The sequence below is a fragment of the Lagopus leucura genome, unplaced genomic scaffold, assembly GCF_019238085.1.
Source record: "Lagopus leucura isolate 7727_CA_CO unplaced genomic scaffold, USGS_WTPT01 Super-Scaffold_100022, whole genome shotgun sequence".
In the NCBI taxonomy this organism is placed as follows: Eukaryota; Metazoa; Chordata; class Aves; order Galliformes; family Phasianidae; genus Lagopus; species Lagopus leucura.
The window spans coordinates 1,618,308-1,631,931 of record NW_024962275.1 but is presented as its reverse complement, the minus strand read 5'-3'; the positions used below and the strand labels follow the sequence as shown (position 1 = coordinate 1,631,931).

Genomic DNA, 13,624 nt, shown 5'->3' with positions numbered 1-13,624 from the left:
GGCAGCGGCGGCCCAGGCCCGGCACCGGGAGGCGGCGGCGGCGGCGGCCGGGGTAGGTGGGGTCGCGCCGCCGGCCGGGGCTCCGCGCCCCGCGCCCCCTCCCTCGGGCCGCCCCCCCGCCGCCGGCCCTCTCTCCCTCCCCGGTACCGGTCCGCGCGCGGTGCCGCCTCGCCGTTCCTCGCCTTCCACCGGTGGGAGAGCGGCGGAGGCCTCCCGCGGCTCGCCCTCTCCTCCGTCTCTGCTGCTGCGGTTTCCGGGTCCCCTCGGGCGCTGGTCGCGCCGTGCCCGGGGCGGAGCCCTCCTGCCGGGCGCTGCCCTCAGCCGGGCCCGGGGCGGAGGAGGCCGCGTCGCTCCCCGCGGTGTTCCGGGACCCCCCGCGCGTCCGCTGCCCCCGATCCGCGGCCTCTGGCGGTTCCCGGGCGGGTCCCGATCCGCCGCGCTCCGTCGTCTCCAGAGCTCCTTTTCCGCCCCGTGTGCCGCAGCGGCGGCGGTTCGTTCGGGTTTTCCCTTCTTGTTGGCAAGTACGTGCCGGAGCCCGGCGGGTCAGTGCCAAGGGCCGCGGCGGGTTGGGGCGAAACGAAGCGTAAATAAACGGACCGCATGCGGTCGGGTTAAAAATTCGTATTGGCAGCGATGAAGCGAGAGTGGAACTGGTGAAAATAACATTTGTGGGCTTTCTCTGCTTAGGTTGTTTGCGGGGAGGAGGAGAGGGAGACAGGAGAGAAGTTTGGGAGAGAAAGGAGAAATTGCGTTTATTGCTAAAACACAAACTGGGAACCGTGTAATGAATGCATGGCTGTGCTGCTACGTGCGGCTGGGGCTGTGTTCCCAAACTCCTTCTCCTGCAGGGGTTTGCTAAATGGCTATATGATATGTGACGTTCTTGTCTACTTTGTTTGAAAAAGAATGCCTGACAGCAGTGGGCACATCAGAAAGGCCGTTGTTTTACTTTTACAGGCTGCTACTGAGCGTAGAAAGGTCAAGGACCTGAGCAGGTTTCATTCTTTGTACGCGGAAAGCATGTTAACAAATTGAGCCTGGCGTAGGGCTTTCCTTCGCTTTCCGACTCCAAGGGCGGGCAGCTTCTAGCAGCATGTATCGCATGGAACCTGTTGTTTTTTTTTAGCTCTCACAGCATGTTCCTAAAGTGCAATGTGTGTCTGGTGAGTGGAGCGCTGCGTTCACATCAGTCCTGATGAGAGAGGTGCAGAGGGACTCGGAGCATTGTCTCCTGGCTGGGTGCCCCTGCCCCATGCTGTCCTGCACGTGGCTGTGCCCGGTGCTGGCAGAGCGTGCATGGGGCACTACTGGGCAGCTCCCCCACTCTGCTCTGGGCCAGGCTGCCTGAGGCAGCAGCTGTGTTTCTTCTCTGCACTGTGGTTCCCAGGGCCTGCACTTTGTTTCTGGGACTGGAGGACCCGCTTGGTACAAGAGCCTAAAGTTAGAGTTCTCTCATCTGAGTTCAAATTAAGGTTAAAAGCAAAATTACAACTCTGCTAAGGAGTGTTAACAAAGACTGTGTTAGCTGAACTCCTGTGTGTTGTCTGATTCCTGGCTTTGCATGAAATGGGCAATGATTCTGGCAGCCCCTGCAATCTATGCTTCTCTGTGCCCACGGGGCAGTGGGGCTGTATGCTGAGGCAGTGCTACCCCCTGGTAGTGTCTGTCTCTTGAGCTTCATGGTTACCTCTGTGGCTGTCGGAGGCTTTTAAAATGCTCAGAAAATTTAGTGTTGTTGCTATTTGTATATTGTTTGCTCTCCTTAATCATCCAGAACCTTTATTTTCACATGCAGTATTCCAGTGGTTTTATTGCTTCATTCTGCTTCTCATTGCCTTTGAGAATGTTTTGCACAGGGAAGGCGAGGCTGTAGTTGTTTCCTTGAAGGAGTGGTGGGTGAAGATCAAACATAGGGTTATGCAGGCTAAGCATGTGATACGTGAGAAGAAGAAGGCTGCTGGTGATTGATCTTCCTTGCGTGTCTTTTTCCCACAGCTGCAATAGAATACTGCTGCAGGTATATGCTCAGAAGAATTCAAACCACAGCTCCTTTTCCACATCTCTCAGTGTGACACCAGTTTTGTTCTAACAATTTCTTGCTCTGCTCAGACAGAAAATCTGGGCAGCTGCCTGTCAGACAGCTTTAGCACTGTGCTTTAGCACTTACCAGGCTTTTTTTTCAGACTCATTGCACATTTATAAAGCAATAAATGTGCATTATTTGAAACTGAGGGGGGAAAAATTATCACAGGTGTCAAAGCCCATGAAGAGCCAGGGATCCTAAAGAATGGTGCCTTATTTGTCATAAACCAGCTTTGGGCAGTCCTTCATAAAGCTTCTGAACTCCTCTACGAATTCCACCTCTCGCCCTGACTGAATCCAGGGAAGGAGAACTTCTGCTTACGTTGGGCAGTGGTTGTTGGTGTTGAGTTCTGTTACAGCAGAGAAATAGAACCAGAGATGATGTTACTTTCAGTGATGAATTTATATGCAGTCAGTCCCCTCAGTGTCCTGGCTGCGTGCTACCTCCTGTATTTCATGATTTTCAACACTGTATGCAGTGCATTTCTGTTATTTTTAGGGGTAGAGGATACAGGTTTGTTCTGCATGCCAGGCTTTTTAACTTTGTTGTTTAAATAATTTTGTTTTCAATAATTTAAATCACATTACTGTATCATTCCTCTGTACCTGGTGCATCCCTCAGCCATGCTGTGCTTTGTGCAATTGTGCAAAGTAGGAACTGCTTTAGAAATGTAAAAGCTGAAAGGGTTCTGGATGAGAAAAGACGACCTTTTCTCTCTAGTTTTGCACAGTTATGTTTATTCTCACTTCTGCCCTGAAAACTCCAGGGTTTTTTTTGTTTGTTTTTTAATTGAGTTCACCTCTAAATTCAGTGCTACTTCTGGTGCTGATGTGAGGGTAACTGCTGTTCTAAGCAGCCAGAGGAGTTCACAGCTGAAACCTTGTTTTCTTTTGCTTTCCTTCTGGCATGTTGTGTTACTGTGGCCATTGTAAATACTGCAAACCTGTCGGCCTTTGGAAGTGGGGTAAAGCAGCCCTGGTTGTGTGTGATTTGCTTCCCTTGCTGCAATGTCACAAGGTTTCATTTGGGCCTCGCTCTTTCGCAGTAATACAAAATGGAAGATTTTATTTGTTGTATTCTATTTGCTTTAACCTCTTTTAAATTTATTCTGACTGTACTTACAAGGAAAGTTTTGCTTGCAAGTTGCAGATCAGTCGCCAAATTCTTAGGAAAGGGTAGGAGGGTAAAAGATCTAGTTTAGGGGCATGGTGGGGATGGTTGGTGACTTGAGAGGTCTTTTCCAACCTTAATGATTCTGTGATCCCAAAGGACAAATGTTTCTTAAATCCATTGAACCACTTTTGAACTGCGATGGGTTTGTCTTCCAGTTATGTGAGGTCTTAGCATGGCGCGTGGTGTCTGTGGTCTTAGATTGACATTTTCTTAAATAGCCAGAGTGAGGAGGCTGCTACAGCTGGGTGGTTGCTTAAGAGATAAACAAGAATACTTTTAAAATATAGTTTGGCTCTTGGATTTGCAATGTAATGTGTAACAAGTGCAAGCGTAGAGTGAAGATTCTCCTTCTGAGAATTAGAAACTTAAACAAAACTGAAAGCAGTGACCCAGGAGCCAGCAACATTGCAGTCCTCATTTACAGCTTTTTCCAATGGTCTGTTGTGAGGGGAGAGGCCAGGAAACCTATTTAATTAGATAAGCAGAGAAGTTAATAAAAGTTTGCCTCTCAGTATGCATTGTGCCCCAGCATCTGTCTCCCATGGAGGTGTAAAGGCACCTTCAGGCAAATGCATTACTGCAGTGTAGTTGTGTGTCAGGGACAAAACGTGTGAAAGCTCGTATTTTATTTGCATTGAAACAAAGTGGGCTGAGATGTTGGCTTCTTCAGAGAAACCTTAAAACTCGAGTTCAGCCCATGGCTGGGTCCTTTCTCCCAGTTCCCCACGCTGTAAGAACAGACATTTCGGTTCCTGGGGCGGCTGCGGGCAGTGCAGTGCTGTGCAGTGCTGTGCTGTCCCTGCTGCTGCTGTTCTCTTTTTGATTTCAGAGGAGCCATGAGGCTGCTAGACGTCATTGCTCTGCTGGGCTTTGATGTTCATCCTTCTGCACCAGCGTGTGCTTTAATGAGCTCAGAGCTTTCTGCAGTGGTTTTTGCCATTGTGAGTTTTCAGTTCAGGTAGAGGGATCTGTGAGGCAATCTGCCTGAAAGAGTGGTACGAAGCAGTAGGGGAAGTGAAGTGCATGGGAAGCAAAGTGAGGGAATATGGAAATTCTCGCTGACTTCAGAAGATATTTTAGTGTTTTTAGTATTTTAAGGCAGTGCTTTTGCAACTGAACCATTTGGGCGTTAATCTCATCCCCTGTTGCTGATTCCAGAGGTATTGGGCAATGTGGCGCATCACTAATAAACAAAAGCTTCTTGCAGTAGTCTCCCCTTTCCTGTGCTTTCTTATCTTGTGCAATATCAGTGAGAGTTCTGCTCAATGTAAAGTTGGTGAAGTTGGGCTAATCGGGACCTTCTGCTGTTGCAATTCTGTGTTGAGAAACTGCTGCAGGGTTGGGCTGAGCAGTGGTGCCCCTGCATGTGTGTGTGCCGTTTGCAGCACGCTGCCACAAGAAGGAGCATACAAAAAGGCAGCGTAATTTACTGTAATTGAATTTAATGCTGGTGAAAGGTGTTGGATTGAAAGAATTTGGGAATTGGTGAAATTGACACTTCAAGATGGGCAGTATGGCACGATAAACGGCTGACTTGATCCTCGCCTGGTGATCTTTGCAGCTCGGTGTGAGCAAAAGCAGCTCTTCTGCTTGTGCTGCCTTTGTGTGGCAGATGAGTTTGCACCGTTTGTATGAAAATAATGCAGCTGAGGGGATTTGCAGATGTTTAAAGCTTACTTATATTGTGTTTCAGTATATTGATTTCACTTATTTTCAAATTCTCTGTAATGATGCAGTTCTTTAGAAATTAATGCCAACTTTAAAAATGAGAGCTTGCCCCACTTTTAAGGTATCTGTACCTCGTGTCAGATGGCTGCATGCAGTGGTGAAACTTTTAAAACTGCCTACATTTCTCAGCCAGTTGTTGTCACTAAAAGTCAGTGCATCTTTCCAAAAAGGATATGTAAATATCATACACACTTTTGAACGTGAAAGCCGGCGATCACAGGTATGTGTCAATGAACAGCCCACATCCATTATCATACACACTGCTTCTGTTGTCCAGCGTAAGGTCATTCAGGACCGTGAAGGGACTCAATTCTGAGTGATCAGGTTAAAAATAACACAGAGGAAAAAAAGTGTTGTCATCCTGGCAGATGTTCAAGTCATGTTGGTGGCTGCGGAGGGGGAGAAGGGTATTGATAGAAATAAAAGCAGGCTTTGCTATTTTCAGACGCTTTGTTCTTGGTTCAGAGAGGAATGTGATGAGCTGTGCTGGACATACCAGCTCACTGCGCTTGGCTGCTCTGCTGCTCCCAGGTTGGGACTGTGGTCCTCCAAATGAAAGGCAGAGCTTGGGTGGAAAAGGTGCTTGGGTTTGGGTGTGCTTGGGATTATGTAAAGCCCCAAGCCGTTGCAATAAGGGTGTGATTGGGTTTCTGGGAAATTTGATCAGCCGTTTTTATTGCAACAGTCTGTTTTGAGCCATTGATTCTGAGAATCTGTGTTGTAGAGTTCAAGGTGTGCAGCTGAACTTCACCTTTTGTTCTTTTCTTCAAATATCTCTGTGCCAGTTCTAGCTTTTTAAAATCCTCTTTTGGCTCTGATTCTCAGTACTGATCCAGCCCACGCTGTTCTTCCTGCTTCTTGGAATCTTTTATTGTTCCTTACAGTACAGAAGATTCAACGTAGGCTCACAGAGCACTGTATGTCCCACGGTTCTAGAGCATCTTTAGTGCAAAATACCAAGAGTTGGCTCTAGCTCTTTTCTGGGAGCTCGGAATGTGGCTGCAGTGTGCTCCAATAGCTACAGAAATTGTTGTGTGGTTTTTTTTGTGTGAGCACGGAGGAAGGGAGACAGATTATCTGAAGAAAGGAAATGGACCTTATAGTTCTGGCCTTAAGACGAGTCCCTTGTCACCGCGTGTAGCAGATGCTCCAAGGGCCCATTTGCTGAGTGTGGAGCAGTGTGTGATACGATCATGAAATCTGCAAAAAGATGCTTTAACTTCCCGTTTGCGAGCTATGGAAGCCAGTGATCTAATAGTAGTGTGCTTCTTAGCAAAATCAAAGCAGGACCGTTAGTGTACATGGACAGAAGAGCTGTGACTTGGTTACGCAGTCAGATGTTATGTTTCTTTTTTTTTTTTTTTAACTAGTCAGCAGGTTTCTGAAGAGAAACATTTGAGCATTTTAGCATGAAGTTTATATAAGTATTTTTATGATTTTTGTTTTTCAGGAGTTTATAAAATATTTAATCTCATTCATGAGTCGAACTTCCTTTTTAAGTCATGGATGACAAGGCTTCTGTTGGAAAAATCAGTGTCTCTTCAGACTCGGTATCCACTCTTAACAGTGAAGATTTTGTCTTGGTTTCCAGGCAAGGGGATGAAACACCATCTACAAATAATGGTAGTGATGATGAAAAAACAGGACTGAAGGTAAGAATTAATAACCTGAGTTTGTTCACTATTCTTCTAATTCAAACTAACCATCGAAGAGCTTAAAGAGGGACTTCTTTATTGTGGAAAACTTAACAGAAAGGAGAAGTCATTCAAGAGCTGATTTTGCCAGTAGTTTCTACATTACTTTGCTGATGTCAAGGTGATAACTAGGTTTTGTGTAAGAGCTTTATCCATCACTACCTGTGGGTTGTTTTCTTTCCCACTTAACTTAATCCTTTATGAAGTCTTCAGTATGAAACAGAACTTGAAACTGGTTTCCTCACAGCTTTTGGGTAGAAAGCAACATTAACACACATTTGATTTGAACGTATTTTTAAATTCAATTATGCATGAAAGTTTTCCCCAATGTGAAACATTCTCTTTAAGAAATGTAAAGGTAGTTATAACTAACAACTTAGCATGAATCTGAGAATACAGGCTTACGTGGGTAGGCTTCTGTGAATTGGAATGGCACTGACATCTTCTCACTTCTAGAAGGATGTTTCTGGACAGAGACCTTCATCGCTTCTTTTTCTTTTTTTCAGCTACTTAAGGGAAATCTTCCATCCCAATGTATATTTCACAAGTCCTTAAGCAAAGTGACACTAATGAGGTGTTCACTCAGAATTCTGTCCTTTTGATGTGTTAAGGTTGAACGTTTCCTGTAGTGTTTCAGGTTGGTGTGCTCTTGGTGGGAGATGGAAAGACCTATTCAACTGCTGCAAGAGACTACAGTCATTCACATCAATGTCTTTAAAATAATGTCTTTAAAGACAGTAAGGAATTGTGTTCCATCTGGTGGACTGGGTATTCCTCTTTTCCGTAGCAGCAGTTGGTGCAGAGACTTTATTGAGTATTTCTTGATGCCTTTGCTCATCTTTTACTTCCAACTGCTTTCTTTGTTTTTCTTGCATGGATTTGAGTCCCGCACAGTTCAGGCCGGTGTAGTGGCTGTTTTCCTTTATAAAAGACTTCTGGTTAATTCTGTTTCTTAAGTCTCAAGATCTTTTGTTTAATCTGGCAAAAATGTTACTTACAATTTATTGCAGTTGCAGAATTTTGTATCTTCACCTCATACATGGATAGTCTGCAAAAATTTGGAATTTCTTCAGTAATCAGCATGATGTTCTGTAAAACTTGCTTAAAGACTGCAACCTGACACAAGTCTGTAACCTTGTGGTAGGTGCTGCATATACCAGCAGCTATAAATACTTCAGAATGCAGTATGGTTTCCATCCATAGTGGTCCTTTCCTTGAGAATGCCTATGCAGTAATGTAAGTGATTTACCTCACAAAGTCACAGGGCTTCATTTGAGACCCCAGGGGACGTTCATGGTCTACCAGATTTTTCATTCCATGCTGTTATTCCCAAACAAAGTTTGGACATGCAAAATGCCATAGTCTGCAACAGCTCTCACTCCACAAGAGAGATATTTGTATTGCTTGTCTAAACACTGCCTTACAGTGGCTTTCCTGGTTTGTTAGTATGATAGGATGCATCTTGTTGAGTACAATCAAAGCGTTAAAGGGACATGTGCATGAAGTCATCTGCATAAGAATTAGAAGAATTTCAGAGAAGAATATCTGCAATCAATTTCAGTCTGACTCCTGAAACTTCCTACTGGACTTTTCTGTGTATGTTTACTTCCAAAGCAGTTTATAAAAGACTAGCTGCAGGTGTGCTCAGCCCCTTGGTGAGGAAAGGAGAGCATTAGCGCAGCTGCTTCCCAATAATTAACAATAGCACAGGAAAGTTGTGCTGTTCCCTGGCTTGGTGCTAAATGTCACAGGGTTTTGCAGGTCTTAAAGATAAGCTTCTTTTTGAATTTGGTGCCAGGACTGAGCACAATCTCTGAACCAAGCAATTCACCTTGAGCCTTTCCATTTCCCAGCGTCTGAGCGTACATACTGCTCCATTGCTGGCTGTAAACTATGTGATTAATGGAAATGTTATGCCTCAGATAAGCAGTCAGTGCTCAGTTTAAGTTCTGTCAATAGGAAAATTCCTGTGTTAATCTCCTTCCTTCTGCTTAAGGCTAGGAAGACCTTTCAGCGTGCCTTCAGGTCAGAAATAGTATTCTAGTGTTTTTCTACAAGAATATAAAAACACTCCTCCAGAATATAGCTTTCTTCTTTATCCTTTCTTCAGTCTTCAAATAGCCTTTCAGAAGACAGTTTTACTGTGTTATTGAACTGCTTATCTGTGTTAACAGATAAATGGAGTTCTCAAGGTTGTCAAAGTACTGAATGTTAAAAGTACTGTCGCAGTGATACCTGAGCATTATGAGTGTGTGGAAACAACATAACTACAAAATGAGAGCTGAAGTTAGGCATTTCATAGGAACAAACAAGGAGGAAGGGTTTTTAAAGGAGGAAACAATTGCTTTGATATATGTAACAAGGTTGAATTGCAGATGTCAAAATCCATTTGCTACGATGAGCCCACCAAGGGAAACAGAGAGTAAGTATAGGTTTGTGTTTGAGCACAAGTCTTTCTCTGGTGCTCTGTTTCTTTAGAAAAGCAGTTTGAGGATCCTACGTTTGCTAAATGCAGTCTGATGATGGTGCTAGAATCTAGGCTTGCGTTTGCAGAATGCAGTAGGCTGTTGAATTTGTAGATCAAACCTAAGCCTTGTATTGCAAGTCCTTTACTAAGTTAGAGATCTGTATAATAGTGCTGTGAACTGAACTGATGCACAGCAGAGTCCAGGAGCACGTGAGTGAGGAGAAGGCAGTAACCAACACTTCTAATAAATGCTTTGTGGCACTGTAAAGAAACCTTTGAAGGAGGCAATGTGCTGTGTGAAAGCTAAGGTCAAATTAGTTTGCAGTGTTGTGAGAAATAGAGAAACCATCAACCAGGCTAAATGGTTTCTGTCTTCCATCTTAAGCAGACCTACATGAACGTACATTTTAGAGCCACACTGCTTATTCATTGCTGCCATTAGCTCTGCTCCACTCCTCTGTGCTGCCTCTTATTGGCTTGGGGGTGCAGTAGAGTTTCAAACAAGTTTACACCTCGTGTTTGCTCTTCCCACAGTGTGTGAATTTATGGGTTTGTGCAAGACTGGCTGAGGTGAAGTTGGCCTTTGTTCATATTTTAGGTCTTATTTCTTGGGCAGCTGGTTTGTTGCTGTTGATTCTTGGGATTGTGAGAACAACAGAAATCCTCAGTCCAAAAGTGTATTTGATGTTGCTTTCAGACTTCTTTTGGTGGGTAGCATGGCTTCAGTTCTTGGAATGTTTACTAGGAAGATTCTGTTCTGCGGGCTGTTGTTCTTTGCTGATGCTGTGGACTTCACCTGTATGTTTTTATGCTATACAGTGGAATAGTTGAATCTAGACTTTCCTCAATTCTTAAAATACATGGAAGCAGGCATTGGCTTTGCTTTTCTTTACATGAATCTTATATGTTAAGTTGAATCAGTGCAGTGCTTCAAAGCTGTGTTCTGCTGCTCATACATTTCATTACATTCCATGTAAATCTTCCTTGTCTTTTTTCTTCCTTTTGTGCCTTTTTACTATTATGCTGTAAACAGCTTGAGCTTCTGCTTTACCCGTTCCTGCTGTTGTTAGGAGCTTTTATTTTCAAGGTCATGTTTTATAGGGTGGAATATAGATGTAATTTATTAATATAAACTGTTGTACCAAACACAATAGCTTGGTGTTTGGAGTTGTTTGACTTGTAATCCTGGGCATGAGATGCTGGTTTGTGCCAGAATCCGTAGTATGTGGTTCCTGTAAAAACAGAAGTTACTTTAGTATTTCAAATACATGGGCTTTAATGGGGCAGGTAGGATGTTTTCATTGATCTCTCATGTTTTGTTGTGAAACACATAAATCGTGTACAGTAAAACAGTGTGGCATATCTTCTTCTATCATCATCTTTTGGAGGAACGTCTGCATAAACCTGGATAATAAACTTGATGCTTAAAGGGATTATGTCTTTGGCCACATGCTTGCGAAAGATTCTTTTAATTGCTTCTATAATGAATCATCAGAAAGAATATTAACATTGGGATGAAAATTTCACACCGCTTTGGCTGCTGCATGCTTTCCTGTTGGCTTCATTGAGTACAAGGTCAGGCTGAAGATGAGCGTTAGGAAGTGAACATGACTTCTTGTCTGCATGATGTCAGAATCCTATTCCAGATTCTTCTCTTCCTGTGAAACCATGCGATTTTACCCATGAGCCACTTAGCATATTTAATTCTATTTGGTCTTCCTGGTACCATTTTGAGAATTAAAATAGACCACTGTAGTGGGTTCTTGTCTAAGTTTCCTCTGCCATAAGCCAACCTTTGTAGCCAGTGACTACAGGCTAGTTAAAAGTAATCTCACTTTTTCCTAGGAAATTCCTCCTTCCAGCTCCATTTGTTAGTTTGTTAAAGCAGGGTAGATAGAATCTGATCTGGTGAGCGTTTGCATGTTGCAATTTGTGTTTATGGCCGTAACAGTGTTTAATGTGTTAACTGCTGTTTCCCTTGGTGGAGCAGCTGGTGAATGACCCTGTGTCTGGGAGGTGGTTGTTCCGTGGTGTGGCTTTGTTTTGTTTTTAATTTTTTGTTTTTAATTGAATGGTCTTTTGTGTCCCAACTCTGTGGCTCTTAGATTGTTGGGAATGGAAGCGAACAGCAGCTGCAGAGGGAACTTGAAGACGTGCTGATGGATCCACCTATGGAAGATCAGTCAATTGACCGAGACCATGGTGATGAAGTTAGGACTGATGGTGATGGGGAAGAACCTGTTGTCCTTGAAGCTTCAGCATCTTCTACCATTAACCCAGTGTCGGTGGCAGGACTCCAGAAACCAGAAATGAGTTTGCCAGTGAAACCATCCCAGGGAGGTTAGAAAAAAATGGGGAATACCTGGTGGTATCTTCTGAAATAGCTTTATCTGGGGAAAGACAAGAGAGTTTTAGGTACAGGTGTGCCCAACTGTCCCTGTTTCTCATTAAGATCACCTAACGTGGGTTGGGTGATTCAAGAGTTACCATTTGCTGAACCATTTTCTTCTCTGAAAACACTTTCTGTACAAGCCTTGTGCAGAAATATTGTGATTATTTGCCTGGCTGTATAAAAAATTCAACTATTTAGCTTGTCTGTACATCTTACTACTGCATGGAAAGTTGGTGCACTAGTATCACAAAGCTCTCTGAGTGAACTCACTGATTGTAGAATTTGGATGGCAGTGTTCTCTGCTGTCAGTAACTTGCTTTCAGGCAGGGTTTATCTGAACTGTTTTGGTCTGGTCTGTCTTTCTGTAATGTGTTTCTTAGTTGCTTTTTACATGCAGTTGGTCAACCTCTGACAATTTTCTTACGTATGCCTTGTCTTTCTTCTTATGTTCAACTTTATGTCTTACCTTAGACTGTGGGGATTTGAGCCCTTTTACACCTGTGACTGATGAGGACAGTGTGGTGTTTAGCAAGCTCACCTACTTAGGCTGTGCCTCTGTGAATGCTCCCCGGAGTGAAGTGGAAGCCCTCAGAATGATGTGCATCCTACGAAGCCAGTGCCAGATTTCTCTGGATGTGACTCTGTCAGTGCCTAACGTCTCTGAAGGAACAGTGAGGTACGAAGCTCATTCAGTTGCACTCTGGCTTTGTCCATTTGGTATTATTATCTTCCAGCAAAGGAAATAAGTTACTGTTTTCTCTGGGAGAAGTCTTGAGCAACTTAGGATTTCATTTAGCAGAAAACAGGGATTTTAAAGAGATCTGTGAAAAATGGGGCTTCAGATTTTTTTAACCAATATTTGATGCCTAAGGGGTCAGTAGGGTCAGTATGAAAAACAGTCATGACCCAGGGTGCCACAGAAGCCCACAGAAGGTGGGGGTGGTTATTGATTAAACACTTTGGAAATAGCTTGGAAAATATTTGGCTTGTAAGGCAGGATAGCTGCTGGTACGCAAGGCTTAGCAGGGATGAGGCCATTTAGTTTCTGTATGATGTATATTCTCCAGTACTGTTAAATAGTTGAGGCTTGCAAGTTAATAGCTGAAATACTTCTTCTAAAACTGCAGGGTTTCCTTTCTGTCTCTCTTTTTACAGACTTTTAGATCCTCAGACGAACACAGAAATAGCAAATTACCCAATCTATAAAATCCTTTTCTGTGTACGAGGGCATGATGGGACCCCAGAATGTGATTGCTTTGCTTTCACTGAAAGCCACTACAATGCAGAACTCTTCAGGATTCATGTCTTCCGATGCGAGATCCAAGAGGCTGTAAGTTGAATCTTTTTGTCAAGTAATTCTGTAAACGTAGAAGTTATTTCCAAGATAGAGCAGAATTATATCAGGTACTTTAGAAGTAATACAATGCATTACCTTTTGTACCTCAGATGTGAAATGAGAGCATGTTTAATGTTCTGTCCTTCTAAGAAATGTAGGAAAAGTTAATTAGACCTACAGCAGCTACAAGCACTTTTATACAGTCATTTCTTATTGTGTTAATAAGTGGAAATTCAGATCGGTTTTCAGCTGCTAAATTCTGTTCACTTCAATGTTTCTGAACTTTCTTTGTTGCTGTGTGAATGCAGGTGAGCCGAATACTGTACAGCTTTGCCACTGCCTTTCGTCGTTCCGCCAAACAAACTCCACTCTCAGCCATTGCCACTCCACAGACTCCAGACAGTGATATTTTCACCTTCTCTGTGTCACTGGAAATCAAAGAAGATGATGGAAAAGGTTATTTCAGGTATAGGTCCTTCATTCTTGTGCATACAGCGTCTGTTTCTCTTAAAGTGAGAGGGAAGTGAGGGAACGGGTGTGCTAGAAGTTTTCTGTGTTGTGCTCAGCCTATGTCAGTGCCCTGAGATGTTTAATGCAGCCATTTATAGTCTCCTGTAATTGCTGAAGTGTCTTTATTTCAGCACGGCATGTCTGCCAAATGTTCTGACTTGTTGAGCCAAATATTCTGACTTGGCTCCCAGCCACAGCTTTAGCAGCATTTCTTTTCTTGTGTTTGCATCTAGCTCAAGCT

The 13,624-nt window shown here is 43.7% G+C and overlaps 1 protein-coding gene across 2 annotated transcripts in view; it reads left to right on the top strand.

The window, feature by feature from the left end:
• The first annotated feature begins 11 nt into the window (after positions 1 to 11).
• RABGAP1 (RAB GTPase activating protein 1) overlaps positions 12 to 13,624 on the top strand; it is a 60,586-nt gene continuing 46,973 nt past the window's right edge. The window contains exons 1-6 of one of the 2 annotated variants that reach the window (XM_042878900.1): positions 12 to 52; positions 6,435 to 6,636; positions 11,251 to 11,485; positions 12,009 to 12,213; positions 12,693 to 12,867; positions 13,182 to 13,339. In XM_042878900.1, coding sequence (XP_042734834.1) covers positions 6,487 to 6,636; positions 11,251 to 11,485; positions 12,009 to 12,213; positions 12,693 to 12,867; positions 13,182 to 13,339 — 923 coding nt within the window. In that variant the 5' untranslated portion in view covers positions 12 to 52; positions 6,435 to 6,486. Of the gene's footprint in view, positions 53 to 423; positions 522 to 6,434; positions 6,637 to 11,250; positions 11,486 to 12,008; positions 12,214 to 12,692; positions 12,868 to 13,181; positions 13,340 to 13,624 lie in introns of those variants that run through there. The other variant, XM_042878901.1, reaches the window with a different exon arrangement.